Below are 25682 nucleotides of genomic sequence, written 5' to 3'. Positions count from 1 at the left end.
CTGGATTCCAATAGGAATTACACATCACCTTGCAAGCCAGCATGATATGATTTGTAGGCCTGATGTGGTGTGTAAACCAATGCTTCAGGCCAGTGTATTACACTTTGGGGAAAAAATGATTAGATTTGTTCCTAAAGGGTTACAAACACTTATCACAGTAGTGGTAACCCTGTAAGGTCATCCTTTGTACCTTTAGTTCTAAGTTCACACAAGCCACATTAGATTTGGAAGTAAGGTTGAAAACTTCCAGTGACTTTCCCAGAATTTGCAGATTTTCCAAAAATCCTGGTTGAAGGATTTCGAATTTCCTGTTTCCATTTCCAGGAAACATCCAAACAGGATTTTTGGAAAACCTGGTAATTTTGGGAAAGTTAACACAATTTCACACTTACCTGCAAATTACATTATGCTGGCTTGCAAAGTGATACGGAACTCCAATTGGAATCCAGACAGAGTTAGAATAGCCAACAGTTGGAATTTTTATTCAGAATGACTACCAGGTTTAGAAACACTACTTAAGACATTTAAACTGGAACAAACATTTCAGTAATGGGTGCAACAAATCAACCTGCAATAGAGCATGCTGGGAAATATGATAATGATGGGCTTGGTTTTGGTTCAACGTGATGTGTATGAGTTTCAGGCCCTTTTTTTAGGGTAAAACTAGGCCATCTACATATGGTATTGTGTTAAAGATTTTAGCGTTTTTATGATAACATGTTCACTTAGGATCTCACTTGGTGTATTCAATAGGACCGAAAATGGATGAACGCAACAATGTCTATGTCACTAACCAATATAAGTCATGGGTGGTAACTCTACAATTTACTCGAAAGGCAAGGCACTCACAGTGTGTTAATTTAACACTGTTCCGGTATCTATATTGGTCCACAGACTCATCACTTCCAGTGTTGATTTAACACTCTGTGTTCTTTTTTTTCTTCTTTTTTTTACACTGGAGAATTTGCTGTGTAGGGTTTGAGTCATAGGGTTCACACTACGGTCAGAAGTAGGATCAGCTCTAGGATCAGCCTACACTCCCAAAATTCCTTAGATCAGTGTCTAAGGGGTAAATTCATGTGATTTACAGTCTACTTGCTGTTCTGGGGTGGAGTGCACAGGGCGGATCGTACAGATTCTGTTGGATGAGACTAGCTTGCTGTTAATGATTGGCTTTTGTCGCCCTCTGCTGGACAAAAGCCGAACTGACAAGCCCACTAGTGTATTAAAGGGATAATTCTCCCCAAACCACTAATTCCTATGATTAACAGTATTACTAACACTAATATGTGAAAACAATATTTTTATGATTTTTTTTACTCCCTTTTTCGATCTTGTGTCATTGCTGCAACTCCCCAACGGGATCGGGAGGCGAAGGTTGAGTCATGCATCCTCCGAAACATGACCTGCCAAACCACGCTTCTTGCCTGCTTAACCTGGAAGCCAGCCGCACCAATGTGTCGGAGGAAACACCGTTCACCTGATGACTGAGGTCAGCCTGCAGGCGCCCGGCCCACCACAAGGAGTCGCTAGAGCACGATGAGCCAAACCCTTCCCTAACCCGGATGACGCTGGGCCAATTGTGCGCCGCCCTATGGGACTCCCGATCACGGCCGGTTGTGATACAGCCCGGGATCGAACCCAGGTCTGTAGTGACGCCTCTAGCATTGCATTGCAGTCAGTGCCTTAGACCGCTGTGCCACTCGGGAGGCCCCAAAAACAATATTTTTTTGTGAACAAATGTTTCATTTTGTCGTTATAGCAAGGTTGGTAACAACATGTGAAAAATCGTTGTGGAAATCTGTTGCAGCTCGAGTCGACTACAAAACCCACTGCTTGCTCTCTGGGCAGGCTGGCTAGCTAACAAACGTAACTACACACATTAATACCAAAGTCAATATCAGCATGTGAAGTACAGTTGAAGTTGGAAGTTTACATACACCATAACCAACTACATTTAAACTCAGTTTTTCACAATTCCTGACATTTAACCCTAGTAAAAATTCCCTGTCTTAGGTCAGTTAGGATCACCACTTTATTTTAAGAATGTGAAATGTCAGAATAATAGTAGAGAGATTTCTTTCAGCTTTTATTTCTTTCATCACATTCCCAGTGGGTCAGAAGTTTACATACACTCAATTAGTATTTGGTAGCATTGCCTTTAAATTGTTTAACTTGGGTCAGCCGTTTCAGGTAGCCTTCTACAAGCTTCCCACAATAAGTTGGGTGAATTTTGTCCCATTCCTTCTGACAGAGCTGGTGTAACTGAGTCAGGTTTGTAGGCCTCCTTGCTCGCACACGCTTTTTCAGTTCTGCCCACAAATCTTCTATAGGATTAAAGTCAGGTCTTTGTGATGGCCACTCCAATACCTTGACTTTGTTGTCCTTAAGCCATTTTGCCACAACTTTGGAAGTATGCTTGGGGTCATTGTCCATTTGCGACCAAGCTTTAACTTCCTGACTGATGTCTTGAGATGTTGCTTCAATATATCCACATAATTTTCCTTCCTCATGATGCCATCTATTTTGTGAAGTGCACCAGACCTCTTTTTCCTCCAAACATAACATTTAAGTCATTTAGCAGATGCTCTTATCCAGAGCGACTTACAGTTAGTGAGTGCATACATAATTTTTTATACTGCAGTTGCAAACCGTAGTCTGGCTTTTTTATGGCGGTTTTGGAGCAGTGGCTTCTTCCTTGCTGAGCGGACTTTCAGGATATGTCGATATAGGACTCGTTTTACTGTGGATATAGATACTTTTGTATCTGTTTCCTCCAGCATCTTCACACGGTCCTTTGCTGTTGTTCTGGGATTGATTTGCACTTTTTGCACCAAAGTACGTTAATCTCTAGAGTGGTATGACGGCTGCGTGGTCCCATGGTGTTTATACTTGCGTACTATTGTTTGTACAGATGAACGTGGTACCTTCAGGCGTTTGGAAATTGCTCCCAAGGATGAACCAGACTTTTGTTTCTGAGGTCTTGGCTGATTTCTTTTGATTTTACCATGATGTCAAGCAAAGAGGCACTGAGTTTGAAGGTAGGCCTTGAAATACATCCACAGGTACACCTCCAATTGACTCAAATGATGTCAATTAGCGTATCAGCAGCTTTTAAAGCCATGACATCATTTTCTGGAATTTTCCAAGCTGTTTAAAGGCACCGTCAACTTAGTGTATGTAAACTTCTGACCCACTGGAATTGTGATACAGTGAATTATAAGTGAAATAGTCTGTCTGTAAAGAATTGTTGGAAAAATTACTTGTGTCATGCACAAAGTAGAAGTCCTAACCGATTTGCCAAAACTATAGTTTGTTAACAAGACATTTGTGGAGTGGTTGAAAAACGAGTTTTAATGATTCCAACCTAAGTGTATGTAAACTTCCGACTTCAACGGTAGTTAGCTAGCTAGCTGTAAAATCGCCTAAACAAACAGCGCCATCAATTTAGGAGTCTATATCACCAAGTTTAAAAAATATATATTAATTATTTTTACCCCCTTTTTCTCCCCAATTTCGATCAATCTCACCGAGTTCAGCTTGCAGTTCCTCTCTGCCCAGAGTGCGGAGTATGTTGCTATGTCAACAACAACGCTTTCCCATGTTTCCCACAGACACACAGGGCGCATTGGGAGATGGTACTTGAAGGAGAAACTGAGTTGAATCATTTGGTACAATGTTTAGATTGAGCACACCTAAGTGAAATATATACTTTGTCATGATGATATAAACGGATGGATGTGTTCTAGACAAGTATGCCCATACAATCTATTGGCTGATTTGGTGATCTGGAGTGCAGGCAATTGTCTTAAAAGTGTTATGAAATGTGACAGTGTGTTATCCCGTATCTCTAGTGAGGAGAACCATGTAGCTATGACGCGTTCTACACGATTTCCTGATTTCACAGACGGGCCACTTAGAAGTTAAATCATGGGGGATGTTTTTTTTTACCCATTGATAGAACATAGGCTTTCACCAACTTGACAGGAGTTTCATGATTGTTATTTCTGGGGGTGAATTATCCCTTTAAATGTACAATACCCAGAAGTTGACATGTTGTTTTGTGTGTGTGTTTGCAGTCTCTGACCATCTTCCAGAGGTCTCTGACCACCATGCAGATCCAAATACAGGGCCTGCTGCAGTTCGCTGTGCCTCTCTTCCCCACCGCTGAGGTCAGTGTTTCATTTTCCTGTGGCATAATGTGTCTGGTCTGTGTAAGCATATCATTTTATGAGTACTGAATCCTACACTTGTCTTCTCGACAGAGAGACCTATTGGGCATCCAGCACCTGCTCAACTCCTCAGAGGCTAGCCTCCACCAGTTGACTGCCCTGCTGGACTGTAGAGGACTCAACAAGGTACAGGACACCACCACTGAATCCCACTGCATGGATCTAGTTCTACAGGACAGTGGCTCTGCTGTGTACATCTCTTCACTTCACAACATGTCTCAGACAGACATTGTCTGCTATCTGCTAATGTGTGTGTGTGTGTGTTTCCTCCCTCCACGCTGTAGGACTACCTGGATGCGCTGATCGGTGTGTGTTATGACGGGGTGGAGGGCCTGCTATACCTATGCCTCTTCTCCATCCTGGCAATTTGTGCCTTCTGTGCCATGCTGTGTGCCATCCCCCGGGCATGGACACATATCGCCAGCAGGTCAGGGGGGGCCCTCCCACTGAGTCTCTTTCAATACATTTACATTACATTTTAGTCATTTAGCAGACACTCTTATCCAGAGCATTTTGCTAAAGTAGGTAAGACAACCACATATCATGATCACGAGAATAGCAAAACCAGTGCTAGTAAGAATCAATCACTATCTTTCTCTCTCTCTATCGCCCTTTTATAGAACAAGAGTGTATACATCCTTTGTGTTTATACTGTACATACACTATAACAAGTCACTAAATCATCCTCAAAATCTATTCTCCTGACCACCCTTTCTCTTCTCTCCAGGGAGCGTGACTATGACGATATAGACGAGGAGGACCCGTTTAACCCTCAGGCCAGACGCATGACGGCCCACAACCCCAACCATGCCACCAACATGCACAGCTTCTGCAGCTACAGCAGCAGTATGGGCAGCCAGAGCAGCCTCCACCCACCTGCCGCACAGGCTGTGTCCAATGCACCCGTTTCAGAGTACATGTGAGTCAGAGTCCAGCCCTGGTCTGGTGTGGAATGTATGGTAATGCACAGTCTGGTGTGCTATACGTATGAACATACTGAAGCTTAAGTAAAGCTAACTGAAATGTAGTGATCATAATCGCAAAGATGACATACTGGCCCAAAGTGCTATGTTCTTGTGCGATGGCCACTTTTTTGGTGATAGGGAATGTTTGTTTGACTCTCTCCTTCGCTCTCCCTCTCTCGCCCTTCTCAGGAACCAGTCGGCGCTGTTCGGGGGGAACCCGCGGTACGAGAATGTTCCTCTGATCGGGAGAGGCTCCCCGCCCCCCTCGGTGCGTTGGGTCCCAGAGGCCATGTCTTTCTTGTGATGTCACACAGGGTTGGGGTCAATTCCAATGTGGAAAATTGGAATTGTAATTTCAGTTTGAAATGTCAGTTTGCTTTCTGAATTGACTGAATTGAAATTGATCCCATCCCTGATGCCACTGTCCCACATACTCTCAAGTCAATCTGCATTGTAATACTGATCTCTCTCTCATCACCAGGATTTCTGTTCTGTTATTTAATTGATTCAGTGACCCGGTAGGACTTGTTCCTTTGTTTATTTTCTGTTTGCATGTCAGCTCTGGTAAAGACCTGACAGCTAGGGCTCAGACTGCTTTTTAACTCTAGCTTGAGGCGTTTCCCCATATGATGCTCTCTCTGCATGATGCCTTCCTTAACTTGCTCAAGTCAGTGTTACTTTGACTTGAAGTTGGTCTTGTAGTTTGTTTCTCATGAGTTGTGATGTGAGAGTTTTTCACAAGATATGACGTCCATATGATAATACATTTCCAATATTGAAATCCATCAGTAAGGATTTTGATCATGATCATAATTTTAATCACATATCACAGAGCACACTGCTAACTTTGTGCCTTTACCTGTCTATCTACCATAACTGTAAATTGCTGACTCATTACAAAAGGAGTAGGACATTGAGAGAGAAGTTTAACGTGGACATACTGTACTGTACATGTATTTAAGATGAGTTGGAAGCGTGTTACTTAGACCAATGCCCAGGGGAAGATGTCACTGGTGTTAGTCCCTATTTGGTCACTTTCCTTCTCTCTAAAAGTATCTCTCTCTCCCTCTCTCTTTATTTCTCTCACTCTTCCTGGTCCTCATGATAAATTCACCTCCATCTAGGGCCTCGTAGTGGCAGCTCTTTAGATCTATTCTCCTTTCCTGTTGAGGAGACAGGCCACGTTTTTAGGATGACTAAATGTTTCATCAAGCTTAACCTTTCATAGGCCTGCTGTGCCTAATGACATTTGATAAAGAGACAGATCTCATATATTATGGGTATCGGAGTCTGTTTAAATCTACTGTAGCTGCCTGCCATCCTTCCCATGGGATGATGTTTTTATATTTGACTGAATATAAGGTTTTTACCTGAGACTAATGCTGAGTCCCAAATGGCACCAATACAACATCTTATTTATTTTATTTTAAAAGCAGTGGATTAGATAGGGGGCCATTTGGGACGAGCCCTAAAGTGTTATACCGTATCTACCTCGGTGCGTTCCCCTGCCCTCTCTCTCTACTACCAGTCTTTAGCCAATTTGGCTGTGACGATTATGTAATGTCATGTGGTGCCTTTCTGGACTCATACCTACCTTTCTGCAAAGCGTGCACTCTACTTTTTCAGCTAACAGCTTCTTTTATATTTTTTATTTGTTTGTTTGTTGTTTATATGTTTGTTTGTATTTAATTTCTTACTTCCTTCTTTTTTTTATCAACTTTTGGAGGTATACACTCAGCAATTTAGAAACAGAGTAAGTTGTTTTCTGCTCCTCTTTGGACCTCTCTGCTGTCTGAAGGACAAGATAGACTCCCAGTTGCTTTTCCCCATGCCTTTGTTTCAAATCATCTATTTTTTTATTTACCTCCATTTTCATTTTGGAACTGCATTTTCTATTTCACCTCTGGCATGGCTTTGAACTGCAAACCTCACTGTTCATGACATCATCCTCATTACATCTTAATTCGTCACCGTCATCATTCCAGTTGTATGTTTGACCCAGTCAGGTCTGTCTCCCCCTGCTGTTGGGAGTGTGGTGATGTACCCTATCCTCACGTCTCCTCCCTGGGTTCGGACATGTTTTCAGAGACACATCGGGCAGCCCTATGTGTGCATGCCGCAAACCTTCCCTCTATGTAATTCTATAGCTTTTACCGCCATGAGATGCCGAGCGTCAGGCTTGTCATCATGCTTGGTCTGGTGCTATAGAATTCTAGAGTCATGGTATGCCCCTTGTCTCACCTACCATCTGAGAAGGCTTGATCAATAAGGAGGGACCTACAGTGTTATCCCCTCAATGCTTGGTATAGGCACAGTATTGTCTCCCCTAGCTACCTACCCTTCCTTCCTGTCTCGCTGGTTAGATACTGTTCTGAAAGAGTACTATATTCTTCTATACTGTTGTGTGTGTCATTCACTATAAGTTGCCCGGTGTTGCCTCTAATTGTGTGTCCTTTGATATTCTGTTTTCCCCTACAGTACTCCCCCAGCATGAGGGCTACATACCTGTCCATGACTGAGGACCAGATCAGACACTTTGGGAATGATTTCCAGGCATAGACCTGCTCCTCCCTCCCTCCTTCCTCTCTTTCATTTCTGCCATCTCCAAGAGGGGTTCTCAAACAGGCGAACACGCACACACACAAATACAACTACTCCAGCAGTGTGTGACTTTGTGGCTGCTGCATGGACCCTATCCTCGTCCAACTCACTGGAATGGACCAAGGCCTGATATGAGGAAAGGTGTCACACACACAGTTGTCCCATCCCAAACCCCAGAGCATAATGTGTATGTCTTAGTTACCATGACTCCAGCCCATATTCTATTATATGATTCTATTCATTCTATTTCTGTGCTCCACAGGGCTGGACTACCACATTTAGGACCCCTGGGCACCTACCTCCAGGGGGACCCCCAACCCCCAAAAACACAGATTTCTTTGGGGAAACAGCTAACTTCCTGCATTTCAACACATTTTGCCATGGGGTAGAGAGAAAAATGTGCTGTTTTATAGCTCATCTCATGGTATTCTTCACATTTTGCCATGAGGATGAGAGAAAATGTTGCAGTTTTAAAGCACATTTTCTGCAATTCTACACATTTTGCCATGAGTTTGAGATATAATTTTTACATTTAAAGCACATTTCCTACAATTCTACACATTTTGCCATTGCTTATGATGTGTTCATATGCTATCTGGGGGGGCCCCGACCTCCAGGGGGCACGTGCCCTGCCTGTCCATTCGGTAATCCGGCCCTGGTGCTCCTGCTCTTCCTTGCTGTCTCCGGATAATGCAACAATGCAAAGCCCTACTGTTCCACATAACTGTCTGAAGGTGTAGTCAAAACAATCCTGCCCAAGCTCTCTTGGAAATAACACTTAACTTTTCTAATAGCTTTAGATTCAAATCACTCTTTTGTTTTGTCTGCTGCATTTGTTTTTAGGTGAGTTAGTGAGTCCTAGTATTTGTCATCTCTTTGTGTAGTAGTGTTAAAAAAGTGTCAAAATGGAAATTGTAATAATAATGATTTATTTTAACACTAGCTTGATTCATTCACTCCGAGACAAAAGCAACTTTTACAGGAAGTTACTTTAATAATTATCTAAATTGTTCAGAAACTAATGATTTGTATCAGTCTATTTTGAAGTGAAACTTCTTATAAAACATATTTTAAGAATGGAAGCATGTTTTTGGGCCTATAACCACTCCCTATTCTCTGAAACAGATTTTCTATAATTACAGTATATCTACTATAAGTCTATGACTGCCTGTGACTATTCCTCTCTTGCTAAAATAGATTCTCTACCTGACCTCTTCAAAGACTTGATGTGGACTGCTGAACTATCTGGAGGAACCAGCCACAATACTTTAAGTATTCAAGTCAAAAGAAGGAACCATACCATTCTGTTGATACCTGATATACCAACCCATTTTTACTGGATGAAATTGGCCAAGCACAAGGACATCAGAAAATACATTTTCACACTCTTAGAACTGAATACTGTAATTTCGACTGTCGAAGGGTCCTCCTTTTCCCTCCATGCAACAGACAACATATGCCATAATAGTAGTTCTATGTTTCCACATACAGTTCAGACCGAAACCTTGTGAAGCACAAACCCAAACCTGACTGTATGGAAGGGCCTGGGATAGTGGCCCTATACTATGCCCTACACAATGCCCAACATTGATCTTTCACAGATACCCCTCTGTGTTGCTCGCTCTTCTCCATTCAAAAAGTCCTGCACAGTGTCTGACACAGGATTTAATCATTTGAACGACTAAGACATGTTACAAATGTTATTTGTCCACATACAGTAAATGATGCGCATATAAATAATACTGTATGTTGACGTCTGTAAATAACTTGTACGGTAACAGATTGTTGTGTCTTATTTTGTAGTATTTTTATTTCATTTTAGGGTTGTCCCAATGTGCCACGGGTTGTGCGATATCTGTAGCTTGTTTTAAACCAATAAAGCCCTTAGGAGAGCATTGCTCTGCCACAATATCAGATCTTTTTTTCAGAGGACGTTGTTAAATAATGGCATTCGGTTGTATATGTATTGTAATAATACCATATCAACTTGAGGTATGGTCATGACTTGGAAGCGGCTGCAAGCGATGATGTGTGAAATTGTGTTCAGTTAGCAGTTTTAACCTTACTAATGATAATTCTCTTCCATTTTGAGAAAACATTTCATCATACTCTTAATGAACAGGCCGGTTTGGTCTATCGTCAGATAATGTTTAATTCTGTAGGATTTTGTAATATTATTATTATTTTTCTTCAGTTTGAGTGCATGTGAAGTAGCACTGTCTACAACCATTGAGAGTGGCGCTTGATGTGTATCTATCCTCAGAGATAGGATATCATTGTGAATTAATAATAAAATACTTTTGAGTATTCTCATCTTGTGTTTGGTGTATCTTCATTCAATGAATGCCTTATGCACATATTTTTTTTAAGTCCCAAAATGAAAGTGTGGCTAACCTGACTGACACGTCGCATAATTTAGTGGATGTGAAAGACCACCAGCCTTAGGTAAATGTAAGGACGACTTGGTTAGCCACACAGGTGTACAGGGATAATATCATTTTACATAGTCATTGGGTTACACCGAGCTCCTGTGCAAACCATCCTTTTTCAAAACTTTTTAAACCTCTTCGATGAGGTTTAATGGCTGTTGGCATCCAATAAATGTTGCATTACCGCCACCTACTAAACTGGAGTTTACCTCCCCTATACATTGCTTGAAAAAATATATATATACAGTATATATATACACAAATAAAGCAACAAATACCCTACCATCTAACCCTACACTCACAAAAAACCCACCACCCTACTCCACTATTTAAATATACACTGTATATACACAAAAGTATGTTGACACCCCTTCAAATTAGTGGATTCGGCTACTTCAGCCACACCCGTTGCTGACAAGTGTATAAAACAGAGTACACAGTCATGTAATCTCCATAGACAAACATTGGCAGTAGAATGGCCTTACTGAAGAGCTCAGTGACTTTCAACGTGGCATCGTCACAGGATGCCACCTTTCCAACAAGTCAGTTCGTCAAATTTCTGCCCTGCTAGAGCTGCCCGGTCAACTATAAGTGCTGTTATTGTAAAGTGGAAACGTCTAGGAGCAACAACGGCTCAACCACGAAGTGGTAAGCCACACAAGCTCACAGAACAGGACCACCTAGTGCTGAAGCGCGTAAAGAGCATAGAAATCATTTGTCCTCAGTTACAACACTCACTACCGAGTTCCAAACTGCCTCTGGAAGCAACGACAGCAAAATAACTGTTCGTCAGGAGCTTCCTGAAATGGGTTTCCATGGCCGAGCAACCGCACACAAGCCTAAGATCACCATGCGCAATAGGAAGCGTCGGCTGGAGTGGTGTAAAGCTCACCACCATTGGACTCTGGAACAGTGGAAACGCATTGATAAATCACGCTTCACCATCTGGCAGTCCGATGGACGAATCTGGGTTTGGTGGATGCCAGGAGAACGCTACCTGCCCAAATGCATAGTGGCAACTGTAAAGTTTGGTGGAGGATGAATAATGGTCTGGGGCTGTTTTTCATGGTTCGGGCTAGGCCCCTTAGTTCCAGTGAAGGGAAATCTTAACGCTACAGCATACAATGACATTCTAGACGATTATGTGCTTACAACTTTGTGGCAACAGTTTGGGGAAGGCCATTTCCTGTTCCAGCATGACAATGTCCCCGTGCACAAAGCGAGGTCCATACAGAAATGGTTTGCTGAGATCGGTGTGGAAGAACTTGATCCCTCTGTACTGGTACAGATCTACTACTCTACACCACTCCTCTCAGGATCCTTGCCTCATCTTCCTCTACTTTCTTTACTGTCTCAGCAACTTCTGCACTATTCTAACCCTGGAAACCTCAACCTGCCTCTCGCACAGGACATTTCTGATCCCCAGCCCCATGGGCACCCCTACAATTAGCACATACCACTACTTTCCCCAATGCTAAACATTCCTTTGTCTCATGCCCTTCTGCACACTTCTCACACCTAGGAACCTCCATCCTACACACTGCTGCCACATGCCCATAAGCTTGACACCTGTAACAATGTAATGTATTGGGCAAAAAAGCTTGTACAGTATAACTGATATACCCTAACATCACTTTGTCGGGCAAAGACTCAACATCAAAACTCAAAAGAACACACAATGTCTCTTCTGTTTCACCACTCACGCCACCCTGTCTGTGTCGCCCCAAACGACGAGCATCACAAACACCGGGAATCTTCTCCTTCAGTTGGTCAACTTTCACATTTACCGCTACCACAGTAATCACTCCTTTCAATGGTGACCTTTTCTTGAGAGCAAAACAATTCACATCTCTTGTCCCCATTCGTTTAACATGGAGCGCCTACTTCTTCTGACCAGCAGAAACACAAACAATTATCATAAGACCACTTGTGGTTACCTTCACTGATTCTGCAGCACCAAACTCTGTTTTCACCCACCCTGAAACCACAAACGGATCAGCCAAAAGGCAAGGGTCCACTTTTTCTAAAAATGTCACTCCTACTCTCACAGACTAATCTTTATCCTGACCCTCGGTGCAAGCCTCTGGCTCTGAAAACATTACCACACCTACCACCTCCGACACTGTCGCCCTCACTCACTTCCATTTCTCCTCCTGTCTTCAATCATCCGGCGTACAGCTCACTCTGCTTACTCTTTCTACCATTCTTCTTTAACAAACCATCTCCCTTTTTCCACCATTTTTAACCAATTCCAGCTCACCCTCTTCCTCCCTCTCCCTCTCTTTGACCTCCTCTGCTTCTATTATTCCCTCCATTCCTCCTCCATATTCCAAGGATACGTCTCCTTATGATAATACTGCACTTCTCCTGACACCCATCTTGTTCTTGCCCTCTCAAGGGACACCATTTTCTAATCCTTTCTCCTCAATCACTCTGGACGTGCACTGGGATTCTGAGAACTTCAACATTGCCTTCAGCTGAACTTGCAAAGAGAGGGGGATGATACTAACGCGTTCTTTAGATTTACTCTCAGCAGTCCCTCGGTCCTGGGGCCGCCACTAGTTTTTTTTGCCCTAGCACTACACAGCTTATTCAAATTACCAACTCATCTTCTTCTTCGGCGGGGTTTATCGGCGGTTGGCATCCAACGTTATGGTACATTACCGCTACAGTACTGGAGTGTGGGCCAGAGACAGGGAGAAAGTAAATCCTACCTGCCAGCCCCATTGCTCTTAAAAAATATAAAATATTTGAGACTATATCTAATGACGTTCTACTCAATATACTCTTTAAACAGTTTCCTGTAAGCGTTGTTGTTCACTAGTTTACTCCAATGGGGAAGGGGAATATCCTGTATCCCCTTCTCCCTCATACTAGGTCTCAGCCTCTTTCTTTCCCTCTGATACTGCCCACACTGTAGCAATACATGTTCCACGGTCTCTGTTTCCTGGCAATAATCACACTTTCCTGTTGGATGCTTTTCTATCACATTTAAGGTCTTATTCAACTGGCTGTGTCCCACCCTTAATCTTGTAAAAATAACCTCCTCTCTTCTGTCCCTTCCTGCCGTCCTCCCCTCCCCGACTTTCATCTGTACTTGAAATAAATGCCTGCCCTTAGTATCTCTATTCCACAGCTCCTGCCATCTCTGCACTATCACTGTCCATATCAGGTTTTTTGCCTCTGCCTTGCTCATTGAAACTACAACATCCCCACTACTAAGTGCTTGTTTAGCCAGTGCATCAACTGCCTCGTTCCCCTCCACCCCCACATGGGCTGTGACCTAAATAAATATTATCTGTATGCTCATTTGTCTAATCCTGCCATGGGTTTGTAATACCTCATAAAGTAGGTCTCGTCTGCTACATGAGCTAAAGGACTGGAGACTCATTAACACTGCACATGAATCAGCGCAAATAACCCACTGCAAGGCCAACAGTATGGCCATCAGCCCCGCTGTATATACAGCCAGATTATCTGTAATACGTTTCCTGACTGCCACCCCACATTCCTGCACTACAAATGCTGACCCAGTACATCCTGTCCTTGGATCTTTTGAACCATCTGTGTAAATGGCCACAAAAATCCTATTACACAGTATCCAGACGTCTCTTAAACAAATCAGATGGATTAACACCCTCCCTCTCTTTCTGTAGTCTCTACAACACCTCTAGATCAACTACTGGAGGCAGGAGTAGCCATGGTGGATTTACAGAAATAGATATCATTGGACTAAACTCCCTTCCTTACAGTCCCATCTCCTTCGCCTGGGTATTACCCACCCACCCAAACCTCGTGTTCTGTCTTCACTCATGTTCCCAGCATGCGTGTAAAATCCCTTTCGCAGGATCAAATCAAACCAAATGTATTTGTCACATGCGCCAAATTCAACAGGTGTGGACAGTGGACTTTACTGTGAAATGCTTCCTTACAAGCCCTTAACCAACAATGCAGTTCAAGAAATAGAGTTAAGAAAATATTTACAGAATAAACTAAAGTAAAAATGTTTTCATAAAGAGTAACAATAAAATAACAATAAAGCAGCTATACATCCCATGTCCCTGTAGGTTGACCCAATAATTCATTGCCAGCTGCTGTCTCCTAATCTGCAATGGCAAATCCCCCATCTCCACCTGTAGTGCAGCCACTGGGGAGGTCCGAAACGCCCACTACATATTCTGAGTCCTTGCCCCAGTACGACATCTTGCCTTTCCAATGAGGTCCGGGCTGCGAACCATACGCTGTACTGCCATGGTCTATTACAGATCGGATCAATGCAACATACATGGTCCTCAATGAGGACTTAACAACTCATCATCAAGCTTTGATTATTTGAATCAGCTGTGTAGTGCGAGGGGAGGCAGGACCGAGTTTTGGAAACGCTCTCCTAGTGTGGGCGGTCCTATCACACCGGGCAGGGATATGTTGCTAGGATACGGTAAACTACTGCTAGTTTTGTGTGTTTGCTTTGATAGTTGGGGAAATCCAAACATTTGGAGATACGGGCGTTTTGACGCTACATTTCATTATTTTGTATCCCCAAGGGGAAAGGTAGGAATATTGCAATATGATGTCAGTTTATTGACAGTCGTTTGAACATTCAAAACAATAAGAATGCCATGTTAGCTAGCTAGCTAATTTAGTTACATGATACTCTGGCTGGTGATGATTGATTACCTAAATAGCTAGCTAGCTACCCCATGCATTGTCAGCCTAGCAAACGTTAGATAGCTGGCTAGTCAGTTTAGCTACCGGCAACGTTAGCAAGCTGAGAACTGCACTGTTCTACTCCCCCTAAATATCTATTGTAACGTGGTAGCTAGCTAGTTAGGCTAACCATCACAAGTTGGTTACATTGTAAAGTTAACTGAGACAAAGCAAACCGAGACACATATGTTGACTGATTTGGAAGCTTGTCATTCAATTTGGTTGACATTGCCACATTGCAGGTAACCTCCCCTCCCCTTTAGGGTTAATTATTTTCATCAAGGGCAGTTACACTGTGTCCCTGTACTGTGCTATATTCATCCACTCACTGTGCATCTTTTCTATTGTTTGTGTTAATTACATCATCAGGTGAATTCATCCTTGACTTGTGTTGATAGATAAACAAGTAGGCCCATAGTTTAACCTGTATCAAAACTCTCTCTCCTATCTGTTTCCCAACTGCACTCAAAATGGAGATAGTTCATGTGTACACCAAGAAGCGCAACGAGTTTGGTCAACAGTGTAATTTGTCTAATAGGCCTTCTGAATTGCATGTGGACATCCTCTGTGATCCTTCTCTGGCAGCCAACTTCATTGAGAGAGACCCTTGTGATGTCCCCATACAGTGCACACAAGCATGAGCATGAGGTGAGCATGTACTAACAACCTGTCACCGAAACATAAGAATGGAAGACAGTGGTGCACAACACTAGTACAATTATTTTAGCGTTCCTTGATACCTGTAGCAGTATTATCATTTATTACACAACCTAACAATTTCACAAGACTTAAGCAACACACACCAGTTTTAATTGGGTATGTTGAGTGTCATGATATCAGCAAAGTTTGTGTTAGATAAAAACAGCTTCTGCTTCATTATGAGATAATAAGCCGCATTTGGCAGCCTATGTACATTTCAATCCAACACTGTTTATTCAGACAGACTGTCTGTCTGTAACTAGGCCACTACAGCCTTGAGTGTATGGTGTGTGCTGAATCCTGCCTGTCCTGCCTGGCCCTTTCTTTGTAGGTGAACACAGAGCGCTTTGAGTCGGAGACCAGGGGGATAAACCATGTGGAGAGAGGCTGGCCCAAGGACGTCAACCCTCAGGAGATGGAGCAGACCATCCGCTTCAGGAAGAAAGTGGAGAAAGACGATAATTATTTCAACACCATCATGCAGCTGGGCAGTGTGAGTGTGTCAGACATCATAGAGATTTTTCAATATCATTTTATTGAATTAGTCACTAGCATATGACATTATACATTATATCAAATCTAAATAATATGTCCTACAGCAGCCAGTTCAGCTGCTACAGTAGTGTGATAGATAGAGAAAATTACCAGTTCTGAAAGGGAGAGAGTAACAAGAGTGTTCCTCTCCATCTCTGATCACAGCCCTCCTCTGTTCCTTCCGTTTGAACACAGAACATGGAGCACAGCATCAAGCAGAACAATGCCATCGACATCTACCAGGAGTACTTTGAAGGGGAGGAGGAGGTGGTGGAGGAGTCAAAACCATCAACGTTTTCAAGTGCCTCCCTGACCTCTATTAACCTATCGTTCAACAGTGTTACAGTTACATAACAACAACAATGGCAGCAGGGCATAGTTATTGCCCACATACAATGGGGGGAAAAAAAGTATTTAGTCAGCCACCAATTGTGCAAGTTCTCCCACTTAAAAAGATGAGAGAGGCCTGTAATTTTCATCATAGGTACACGTCAACTATGACAGACAAATTGAGATTTTTTTTCCAGAAAATCACATTGTAGGATTTTTAATGAATTTATTTGCAAATTATGGTGGGAAATAAGTATTTGGTCACCTACAAACAAGCAAGATTTCTGGCTCTCACAGACCTGTAACTTCTTCTTTAAGAGGCTCCTCTGTCCTCCACTCGTTACCTGTATTAATGGCACCTGTTTGAACTTGTTATCAGTATAAAAGACACCTGTCCACAACCTCAAACAGTCACACTCCAAACTCCACTATGGCCAAGACCAAAGAGCTGTCAAAGGACACCAGAAACAAAATTGTAGACCTGCACCAGGCTGGGAAGACTGAATCTGCAATAGGTAAGCAGCTTGGTTTGAAGAAATCAACTGTGGGAGCAATTATTAGGAAATGGAAGACATACAAGACCACTGATAATCTCCCTCGATCTGGGGCTCCACGCAAGATCTCACCCCGTGGGGTCAAAATGATCAAAAGAACGGTGAGCAAAAATCCCAGAACCACACGGGGGGACCTAGTGAATGACCTGCAGAGAGCTGGGACCAAAGTAACAAAGCCTACCATCAGTAACACACTACGCCGCCAGGGACTCAAATCCTGCAGTGCCAGACGTGTCCCCCTGCTTAAGCCAGTACATGTCCAGGCCCGTCTGAAGTTTGCTAGAGTGCATTTGGATGATCCAGAAGATGATTGGGAGAATGTCATATGGTCAGATGAAACCAAAATAGAACATTTTGGTAAAAACTCTTCTCGTCGTGTTTGGAGGACAAAGAATGCTGAGTTGCATCCAAAGAACACCATACCTACTGTGAAGCATGGGGGTGGAAACATCATGCTTTGGGGCTGTTTTTCTGCAAAGGGACCAGGACGACTGATCCGTGTAAAGGAAAGAATGAATGGGGCCATGTATCGTGAGATTTTGAGTGAAAACCTCCTTCCATCAGCAAGGGCATTGAAGATGAAACGTGGCTGGGTCTTTCAGCATGACAATGATCCCAAACACACCGCCCGGGCAACGAAGGAGTGGCTTCGTAAGAAGCATTTCAAGGTCCTGGAGTGGCCTAGCCAGTCTCCAGATCTCAACCCCATAGAAAATCTTTGGAGTGAGTTGAAAGTCCGTGTTGCCCAGCGACAGCCCCAAAACATCACTGCTCTAGAGGAGATCTGCATGGAGGAATGGGCCAAAATACCAGCAACAGTGTGTGAAAACCTTGTGAAGACTTACAGAAAACGATTGACCTGTGTCATTGCCAACAAATGGTATATAACAAAGTATTGAGAAACTTTTGTTATTGACCAAATACTTATTTCCACCATAATTTGCAAATAAATTCATTAAAAATCCTACAATGTGATTTTCTGAAAATTTTGTCTGTCATAGTTGACGTGTACCTATGATGAAAATTACAGGCCTCTCTCATCTTTTTAAGTGGGAGAACTTGCACAATTGGTGGCTGACTAAATACTTTTTTCCCCCACTGTATGGGATATTGGCAACAAAGCCTCCTTCACTCATGCTGCCAAACATGCCCTCGTAAAATTGACTATCCTACCGATCCTTGACTTTGGCGATGTCATTTACAAAATAGCCTCCAACACTCTACTCAGCAAATTGGATGTAGTCTATCACAGTGCCATCCGTTTTGTCACCAAAGCCCCATATACTACCCACCATTGTGACCTGTACGCTCTCGTTGGCTGGCCCTCACTACATATTCGTCGCCAAACCCACTGGCTCCAGGTCATCTATAAATCTCTGCTAGGCAAATCCCCGCCTTATCTTAGCTCATTGGTCACCATAGCAACACCCACCCGTAGTATGCGCTCCAGCAGGTATATCTCGCTGGTCATCCCCAAAGCCAACGCCTCCTTTGGCCGCCATTCCTTCCAGTTCTCTGCTGCCAATGACTGGAACAAACTGCAAAAATCTCTGAAGCTGGAGACTCTTATCTCCCTCACTAACTTTAAGCATCAGTTGTCAGAGCAGCTTACCGATCACTGCACTTGTACACAGCCCATCTGTAATTAGCCCACCCAACTACCTCATCCCCATATTGTTATTTATTTTGCTCATTTGCACCCCAGTATTTATATTTGCACATCATCTTCTGCGCATCTATCATTCCAGTGTTAATCCTAAATTGAAATTATTTTGCACTATGGCCTATTTATTGCCTTACCTCCATAACTTACTACATTTGCACACACTGTATATAGATTTTCTATTTTTCTATTGTGTTTTTGACTGTACGTTTTTGTTTATCCCATATGTAACTCTGTGTTGTTGTTGTTTTTATCGCACTGCTTTGCTTTATCTTGGCCAGGTCGCAGTTGTAAATGAGAACTTGTCTCAACTGGCTTACCTGGTTAAATAAAGGTGAAATAAAATAAATAATTTGCAATAGCTGTGGCAGTGATATTTACTCATTTGTCATCTTAATTGATAGTTCAGAAAGTCAAAGTAGACTACAAAGTCTAGTAATTAATAGTATCCCCTTTGTTGCCTCTTGCCTCTTCAGAGAATCCCAATTAGCCAGAGATGACCCTGAAACATGTCTCTCCACTGATCTGTCTGGAGTACAACCCCAAAGACTCTCACATCCTGGTCGGAGGTAGCTACAATGGCCAGATCGGTGGGTCCTTCAACAGCTGTATCATGCTTCCTGTCAGCTCAGTGACAATGTTCTGAGGAGATTACTGTGCAGTGTAAAGAACTTTGGGGGTATGGTCAGGTCATCCAACATACTACCTACTCTCAGACTGCAGCTATTTCATTCTTTCTTTTGTAGCCTATTAATCACAGTTACCCCAAGGTTTTACTGTTTAAAGTTTCATTTTTTTCTGTTGTACATTTGTCCGGATGCTCTTTTGAGCATTTAAGTACATTGCCTCTAGATATTTGTTTAGTCTCTGACAGTTAATATGAAATTCTGAAATTCAGTTGTGTGTTCTTGTCATTCGTGTGTTTTGTGCGTGCATGCATGTGTGTTTGTGAAAGTACACTAAGTAAAATGTCTTTGTCTGAGCAGCTTATTGGGACACTTGCAAGGGGAGCCAGCCAGTGGAGATGTCCACACTAGAGCACAGCCACAGAGACCCTGTCTACAAAGTCATCTGGTTGCAGTCAAAGACTGGAACCGATACCTTCTCTGCTTCTACGGATGACCAGGTGAGCCAAGCCTCCAATAGAAGCAATAAAAGCCTTTGTCACCTTATCCCTTTCTCAAGCCAAGCAGGCACAATAGGCCAGGGAGGCACAAAACGCTCAGGGCTCATGGGCAGTGAAGTCTGATACTCTTGGTCCGGGATGGGTGCACTTTCTCTGACCTTCAACTGCCATTTGGCCGTAGCCAGAAGTTATGTCATAATTTGTCTATTGAAGGCAAGGAGACTGACTGATCGGCCTGAGTTGACCACTGGTCTCTGTCTCTCTGTCTATAATGTGCTGTGGTGGGACATTTGTAAGATGAGTGAGCCCACAGAGAGGCTGGTACTGGACCCCAACAAGAAGGGCAACCTGGAGTTTGAGACCACTATGGTGAGGAGGCTGTCTAGACTGGACTATCCCTCTGTTGTTTCACTGTTGATTAATTAAGAGTATGGATTCGCCTAACATCTTCTTGTATGAACTGGTCCAAGTGGGAGATCCAGTATGTCATCTATTTGTATTTGTACGTAAGGAAGACCTCAAATTTAACATGATGTTTTCTCTTTTTCTTATTCAGCCCACAAAGTTTATGGTGGGGACAGAGCAAGGGCTGATGGTCTCCTGTAACCGAAAGGCCAAGACCCTAGCAAAGAAGATAGTGTGCACGTACAGCGGTCCTCATGGCCCAATCTACGCCCTGCAAAGGAACCCTTTCTTCCTCAAGAACTTCCTGACTGTAGCCGATTGGACAGCCCGCATCTGGTCCGAAGACATCAAGGAGTCGTCCATCATGTGGACAAAGTAAAGGGTCCCTCTGAAACAACATAATACAGACCAATGATATAGCTACTTCACAGATGGATACATTACACTCTTTTTAGGTTCTAATACATACACTACCAGTTAAAAGTTTGGACACACCTACTCATTCAAGGGTTTTTCTTTATTTAATTTTTTTTTTTACATTGTAGAATAATAGTGAAGACATCAAAACTATGAAATAACACATATGGAATCATGTAGTAAACAAAAAAGTGTTCATCAAATCAAAATATATTTTATATTTGAGATTCTTCAAATACCCACCCTTTGCCTTGATGACAGCTTTGCACACTCTTGGCATTCTCTCAACCAGCTTCACCTGGAATGCTTTTCCAACAGTCTTGAAGGAGTTCCCACATATGCTGAGCACTTGTTGGCTGCTTTTCCTTCACTCTGCCGTCCGACTCATCCCAAACCATCTCAATTTGGTTGTGGTCGGGGATTGTGGAGGCCAGGTCATCTGATGCAGCACTCCATCACTCTCCTTCTTGGTAAAATAGCCCTTACACACATGTTGGGTCATTGTCCTGTTGAAAAACAAATGATAGTCCCATTAAGGCCAAACCAGATGGGATGGCGTATCGCTGTAGAATGCTGTGGTAGCTATGCTGGTTAAGTGTGCCTTGAATTCTAAATAAATCACTGACAGTGTCACCAGAAAAGCACCCCCACACCATAACACCTCCTCCTCTATGCTTTACGGTGGGAACTACACATGCGGAGATCATCCGTTCACCCACACCGCGTCTCACAAAGACGCGGTGGTTGGAACCAAAAATCTCAAATTTGAGAGTAGAGTGTTGAAGGCTATTTTGTAAATGACATCGCCAAAGTCAAGGATCGGTAGGATAGTCAGTTTTACGAGGGCATGTTTGGCAGCATGAGTGAAGGAAGCTTTGTTGCGAAATAGGAAGCGGATTCTAGATTTAACTTTGGATTGGAGATGCTTAATGTGAGTCTGGAAGGAGAGTTTACGGTCTAACCAGACACCTAGGTATTTGTAGTTGTCCACATATTCTATGTCAGACCCGCCGAGAGTAGTGATTCTAGTCGGGCGGGCGGGTGCAAGCAGCGTTCGTTTGAAGAGCATGCATTTAGTTTTACTAACGTTTAAGAGCAGTTAGAGGCTACGGAAGGAGTGCTGTATGGCATTGGAGCTTGTTTGGAGGTTTGTTAACACAGTGTCCAATGAAGGGCCAGATGTATACAAAATGGTGTCGTCTGCATAGAGGTGGATCACCTGCAGCAAGAGCGACATCATTGATATACACAGAGAATAGAGTCGGCCCGAGAATTGAACCCTGTGGCACCCCCATAGAGACTGCCAGAGGTCCAGACAACAGGCCCTCCGATTTGACACATTGAACTCTATCTGAGAAGTAATTGGTGAACCAGGCGAGGCAGTCATTTGAGAAACCAAGGCTATTTAGTCTGCCAATAAGAATGCGGTGATTGACGGAGTCGAAAGCCTTGGCCAGGTCGATGAAGACGGCTGCACAGTACTGTCTTTTATCGATCGCGGTTATAATATCGTTTAGGACCTTGAGCGTGGCTGAGGTGTACCCATGACCAGCTCGGAAACCAGATTGCATAGTGGAGAAGGTACAGTGGGATTCGAAATGGTCGGTGATCTGTTTGTTAACTTGGCTTTCAAATACTTTCAAAAGGCAGGGCAGGATGGATATAGGTCTGTAACAGTTTGGATCTAGAGTGTCACCCCCTTTGAAGAGGGGGATGACCGCAGCAGCTTTCCAATCTCTGGGGATCTCAGACGATACGAAAGAGAGGTTGAACAGGCTGGTAATAGGGGTTGCAACAATTTCGGCAGCTAAGGGCAAGTAGCAGCGGAGGGTGCAGAGCTGGTGGCCGGGGTAGGGGTAGCCAGGTGGAAAGCATGGCCAGCCATAGCAAAATGCTTGTTGAAATGTTCGATTATCGTAGATGTATCGGTAGTGACAGTGTTTCCTAGCCTCAGTGCAGTGGGCAGCTGGGAGGAGGTGCTCTTATTCTCCATGGACTTTACAGTGTCCCAAAAAGTTTTAGTGAGTTAGTGCTACAGGATGCACATTTCTGTTTGAAAAAGCTAGCCTTTGCTTTCCTAACTGATTGTGTATATTGGTTCCTGACTTCCCTGAAAAGTTGCATATCGCGGTGCTGTTCGATGCTAATGCAGCATGCCACAGGATGTTTTTGTGCTGGTCAAGGGCAGTCAAGTCTGGGGTGAACCAGGGGCTATATCTGTTCTTAGTTCTGATTTTTTTGAATGGGGCATGCTTATTTAAGAGACTTTTAAAGAACAACCAGGCATCCTCTACTGACGGAATGAGGTCAATATCCATCCAGGATACCCGGGCCAGGTAAATTAGAAAGGCCTGCTCGCTGAAGTGTTTTAGGGAGCGTTTGACAGTGATAAGGGGTGGTTGTTTGACCGCGGACCCATTACGGACGCAGGCAATGAGGCAGTGATCGCTGAGAACCTGGTTGAAGACAGCGGAGGTTTATTTAGAGGGTCAATTAGTCAGGATGATATCTATGAGGGTGCCCATGTTAACGGATTTAGGGTTGTACCTGGTAGATTCCTTGATAATTTGTGTGAGATTGAGGGCATCTAGTTTAGATTGTAGGACGGCCGGGGTGTTAAGCATATCCCAGTTTAGGTCACCAAGCAGTACGAACTCTGAGGATAGAAGGGGGGCAATCAATTCACATATGGTGTCCAGGGCACAGCTGGGGGCTGAGGGGGGTCTGTAGCAAGCGGCAACAGTGAGATACTTATTTCTGGAAAGGTGGATTTTTAGAAGTAGAAGCTCAAACTGTTTGGGCACAGACCTGGATAGTATGATAGAGCTCTGCAGGCTATCTCTACAGTAGATTGCAACTCCGCCCCCTTTGGCAGTTCCATCTAGATGGAAAATGTTGTAGTTGGGAATGGACATTTCTGAATCTTTGGATTCTTTGGAAGAAATCATAGAATTCGTTCCACATTGGGTGAGGCGGGTTGCAGGAAGGTATATTTAGTTAAAGAATGGAAAGTGAGATTGAGAAATATATACGAAAAAGACAAAAACAAACAAAAAAACAGGCTATTTACATGAGGACACTACAGAAAACACGACCGCACTGCTACGCCATCTTGGATCTTTAAAACTTTAAAAGTTATTCAAATGTTCCGTATTGACTGACCTTCATGTCTTAAAGTAATGATGGACTGTTGTTTCTCTTTGCTTATTTGAGCTGTTCTTGCCATAATATGGACTTGGTCTTTTACCAAATAGGGCTATCTTCTGTATACCCCCCTCCCCTACCTTGTCACAACACAACTGATTGGCTCAAACGCATTAAGAAGGACAGAAATTCCACAAATTAACTTTTAAGAAGGCACACCTGTTAATTGAAATGTATTCTAGGTGACTTCCTCATGAAGCTGGTTGAGAGAATGCCAAAAGTGTGCAAAGCTGTCATCAAGGCAAAGGGTGGCTATTTGAAGAATCTCAAATATCAAATATATTTTGATTTGTTTAACACTTTTTTGGTTACTACATGATTCCATATGTGTTATTTCATAGTTTTGATGTCTTCACTATTATTCTACAATGTAGAAAATAGTAAAAATAAAGAAAAACCCTTGAATGAGTAGGTGTGTCCAGACTTTTGACTGGTACTGTATAACCAGTGATTTGGCATACAACTCCCCTCCTGTAATATTGACCTAATGTAAAATGACCTCTGTTGGTTGCCGTAGATACCATATAGCCTGTCTGTCAGAAGGCAGCTGGAGTCAAGTACGACCCTCTGTGTTCTTCACCATCAAAATGGACTGGACACTAGACATTTGGGACTTCCTCTTCAAACAGAACAACCCCACACTCAGTCTGAAAGTATTATCAAACACCTCATCCAGCCTTTACTCAACACCTGCCAGGTCTAATTGACCATGTGAAACCCCTTTCTGTTGTGTTGTTATCGTTGGTAGAATTATTGTATGATGATGCCAAATTAAAATGTCCATCCTCAGATAGACATAAAAGTTATATTCTATTGTTTTCTAGGTGTGTGATGAGGCTCTGTACAGCCAGTATGTGCAGGATAACGGGCGCTTCATGGCCTGTGGATCTCAGCTAGGCACTGCTACCCTGCTGGAGATCTCCTCAGGCCTGTGTACCCTCCAGAGGAACGAGAAGGCCCTGGCCACTGCGGTGAAAGACCCCCTCTAACCCAGCACATCCATCTCTTCCCTAGCTTGGTCCCAGATCATTGTCACGTGACATGACAATGACCATATGAGTTGGCAAGGCAGCACAACCCCTGACCCACTCTATTCTACTCTTTTCTCGCCTCACCTATCTGTACTATTGAATTGACCCTGTGTGTGTTTTTGGTCAGATGTTTGAGTGGGAGACCAAACGGGAGAAGATCTTGGAGGCGCGCCACCGTGAGATGCGTCTGAAGGAGCGCTGCCGCTCAGAGCAGATCAAGGACAGGGACACCAAGGAGAGCGACGGAGAGGAGAGCGCTGAGGAGCTAGTAACACGCACGTAGACTGAGTTCTATGAGGTAGTGGAGCTGAAGAAGAGAGAGGAGGAAGAAAAGAAGGTTTGAAGGGATTGAGTGAAAATAATATGTTTTCAAAATTCCTTGACGTTGATGAATTTTTTGCAAATCCAGTCAGTTTTCCATGTTGATCCAACATCATCACAATTATTTCTGTTGTTGAAATGATGTGGAATTGACAGCGTTGATTCAACCAGTTTGTGCCTGGTGGGTTATTATTAATCGTTTATACTCTGTGGTATGACTGAATTAGTTGGCTATTTCATTAGCATAACAAACAACACCACCCTTCAATAGCATTCATCTGGCAATACATTCACATCAGGTGGCCTATGTACAGTAGTAGCATGAACTCCAACACTGTGTTCTGTGCACCACGGCTGCTCTGATTTTATTTGATTTAGGATCATTAGCGGACGCCAATGGCGACAGCTTGTCTTACTGGGGTCCGACACATAACGAAAAATACATTACAGACAAAATACTTTAC

General features: G+C 43.2%; 2 protein-coding genes and 1 pseudogene across 3 annotated transcripts in view; all 3 read left to right on the top strand.

The window, feature by feature from the left end:
• The window catches only part of LOC311100345 (protein tweety homolog 2-like), a 116243-nt gene extending 106132 nt beyond the window's left edge, over positions 1-10111 (top strand). The window contains exons 9-14 of the mRNA XM_084141237.1: positions 4080-4172; positions 4266-4358; positions 4517-4659; positions 4960-5151; positions 5387-5465; positions 7676-10111. Coding sequence (XP_083997363.1) covers positions 4080-4172; positions 4266-4358; positions 4517-4659; positions 4960-5151; positions 5387-5465; positions 7676-7756 — 681 coding nt within the window. The 3' untranslated portion in view covers positions 7757-10111. The remainder of the gene's footprint in view (positions 1-4079; positions 4173-4265; positions 4359-4516; positions 4660-4959; positions 5152-5386; positions 5466-7675) is intronic.
• The window catches only part of LOC311100351 (putative nuclease HARBI1), a 1214110-nt gene that overhangs the window by 644474 nt on the left and 543954 nt on the right, over positions 1-25682 (top strand). The window lies entirely within an intron of this gene.
• On the top strand, positions 15405-25240 carry LOC311100882 (dynein axonemal intermediate chain 2-like; annotated as a pseudogene). The gene is made up of 10 exons: positions 15405-15582; positions 15965-16126; positions 16363-16468; positions 19191-19304; positions 19701-19840; positions 20114-20209; positions 20397-20620; positions 24384-24519; positions 24691-24837; positions 25025-25240. The product of its transcript is annotated as a dynein axonemal intermediate chain 2-like (transcript).

This window comes from Coregonus lavaretus, assembly GCF_964263955.1.
Source record: "Coregonus lavaretus genome assembly, chromosome: 25".
Lineage (NCBI taxonomy): Eukaryota > Metazoa > Chordata > Actinopteri > Salmoniformes > Salmonidae > Coregonus > Coregonus lavaretus.
Note: the sequence above shows the minus strand (reverse complement) of the source record. Positions and strands in the feature narration are given on the sequence as shown.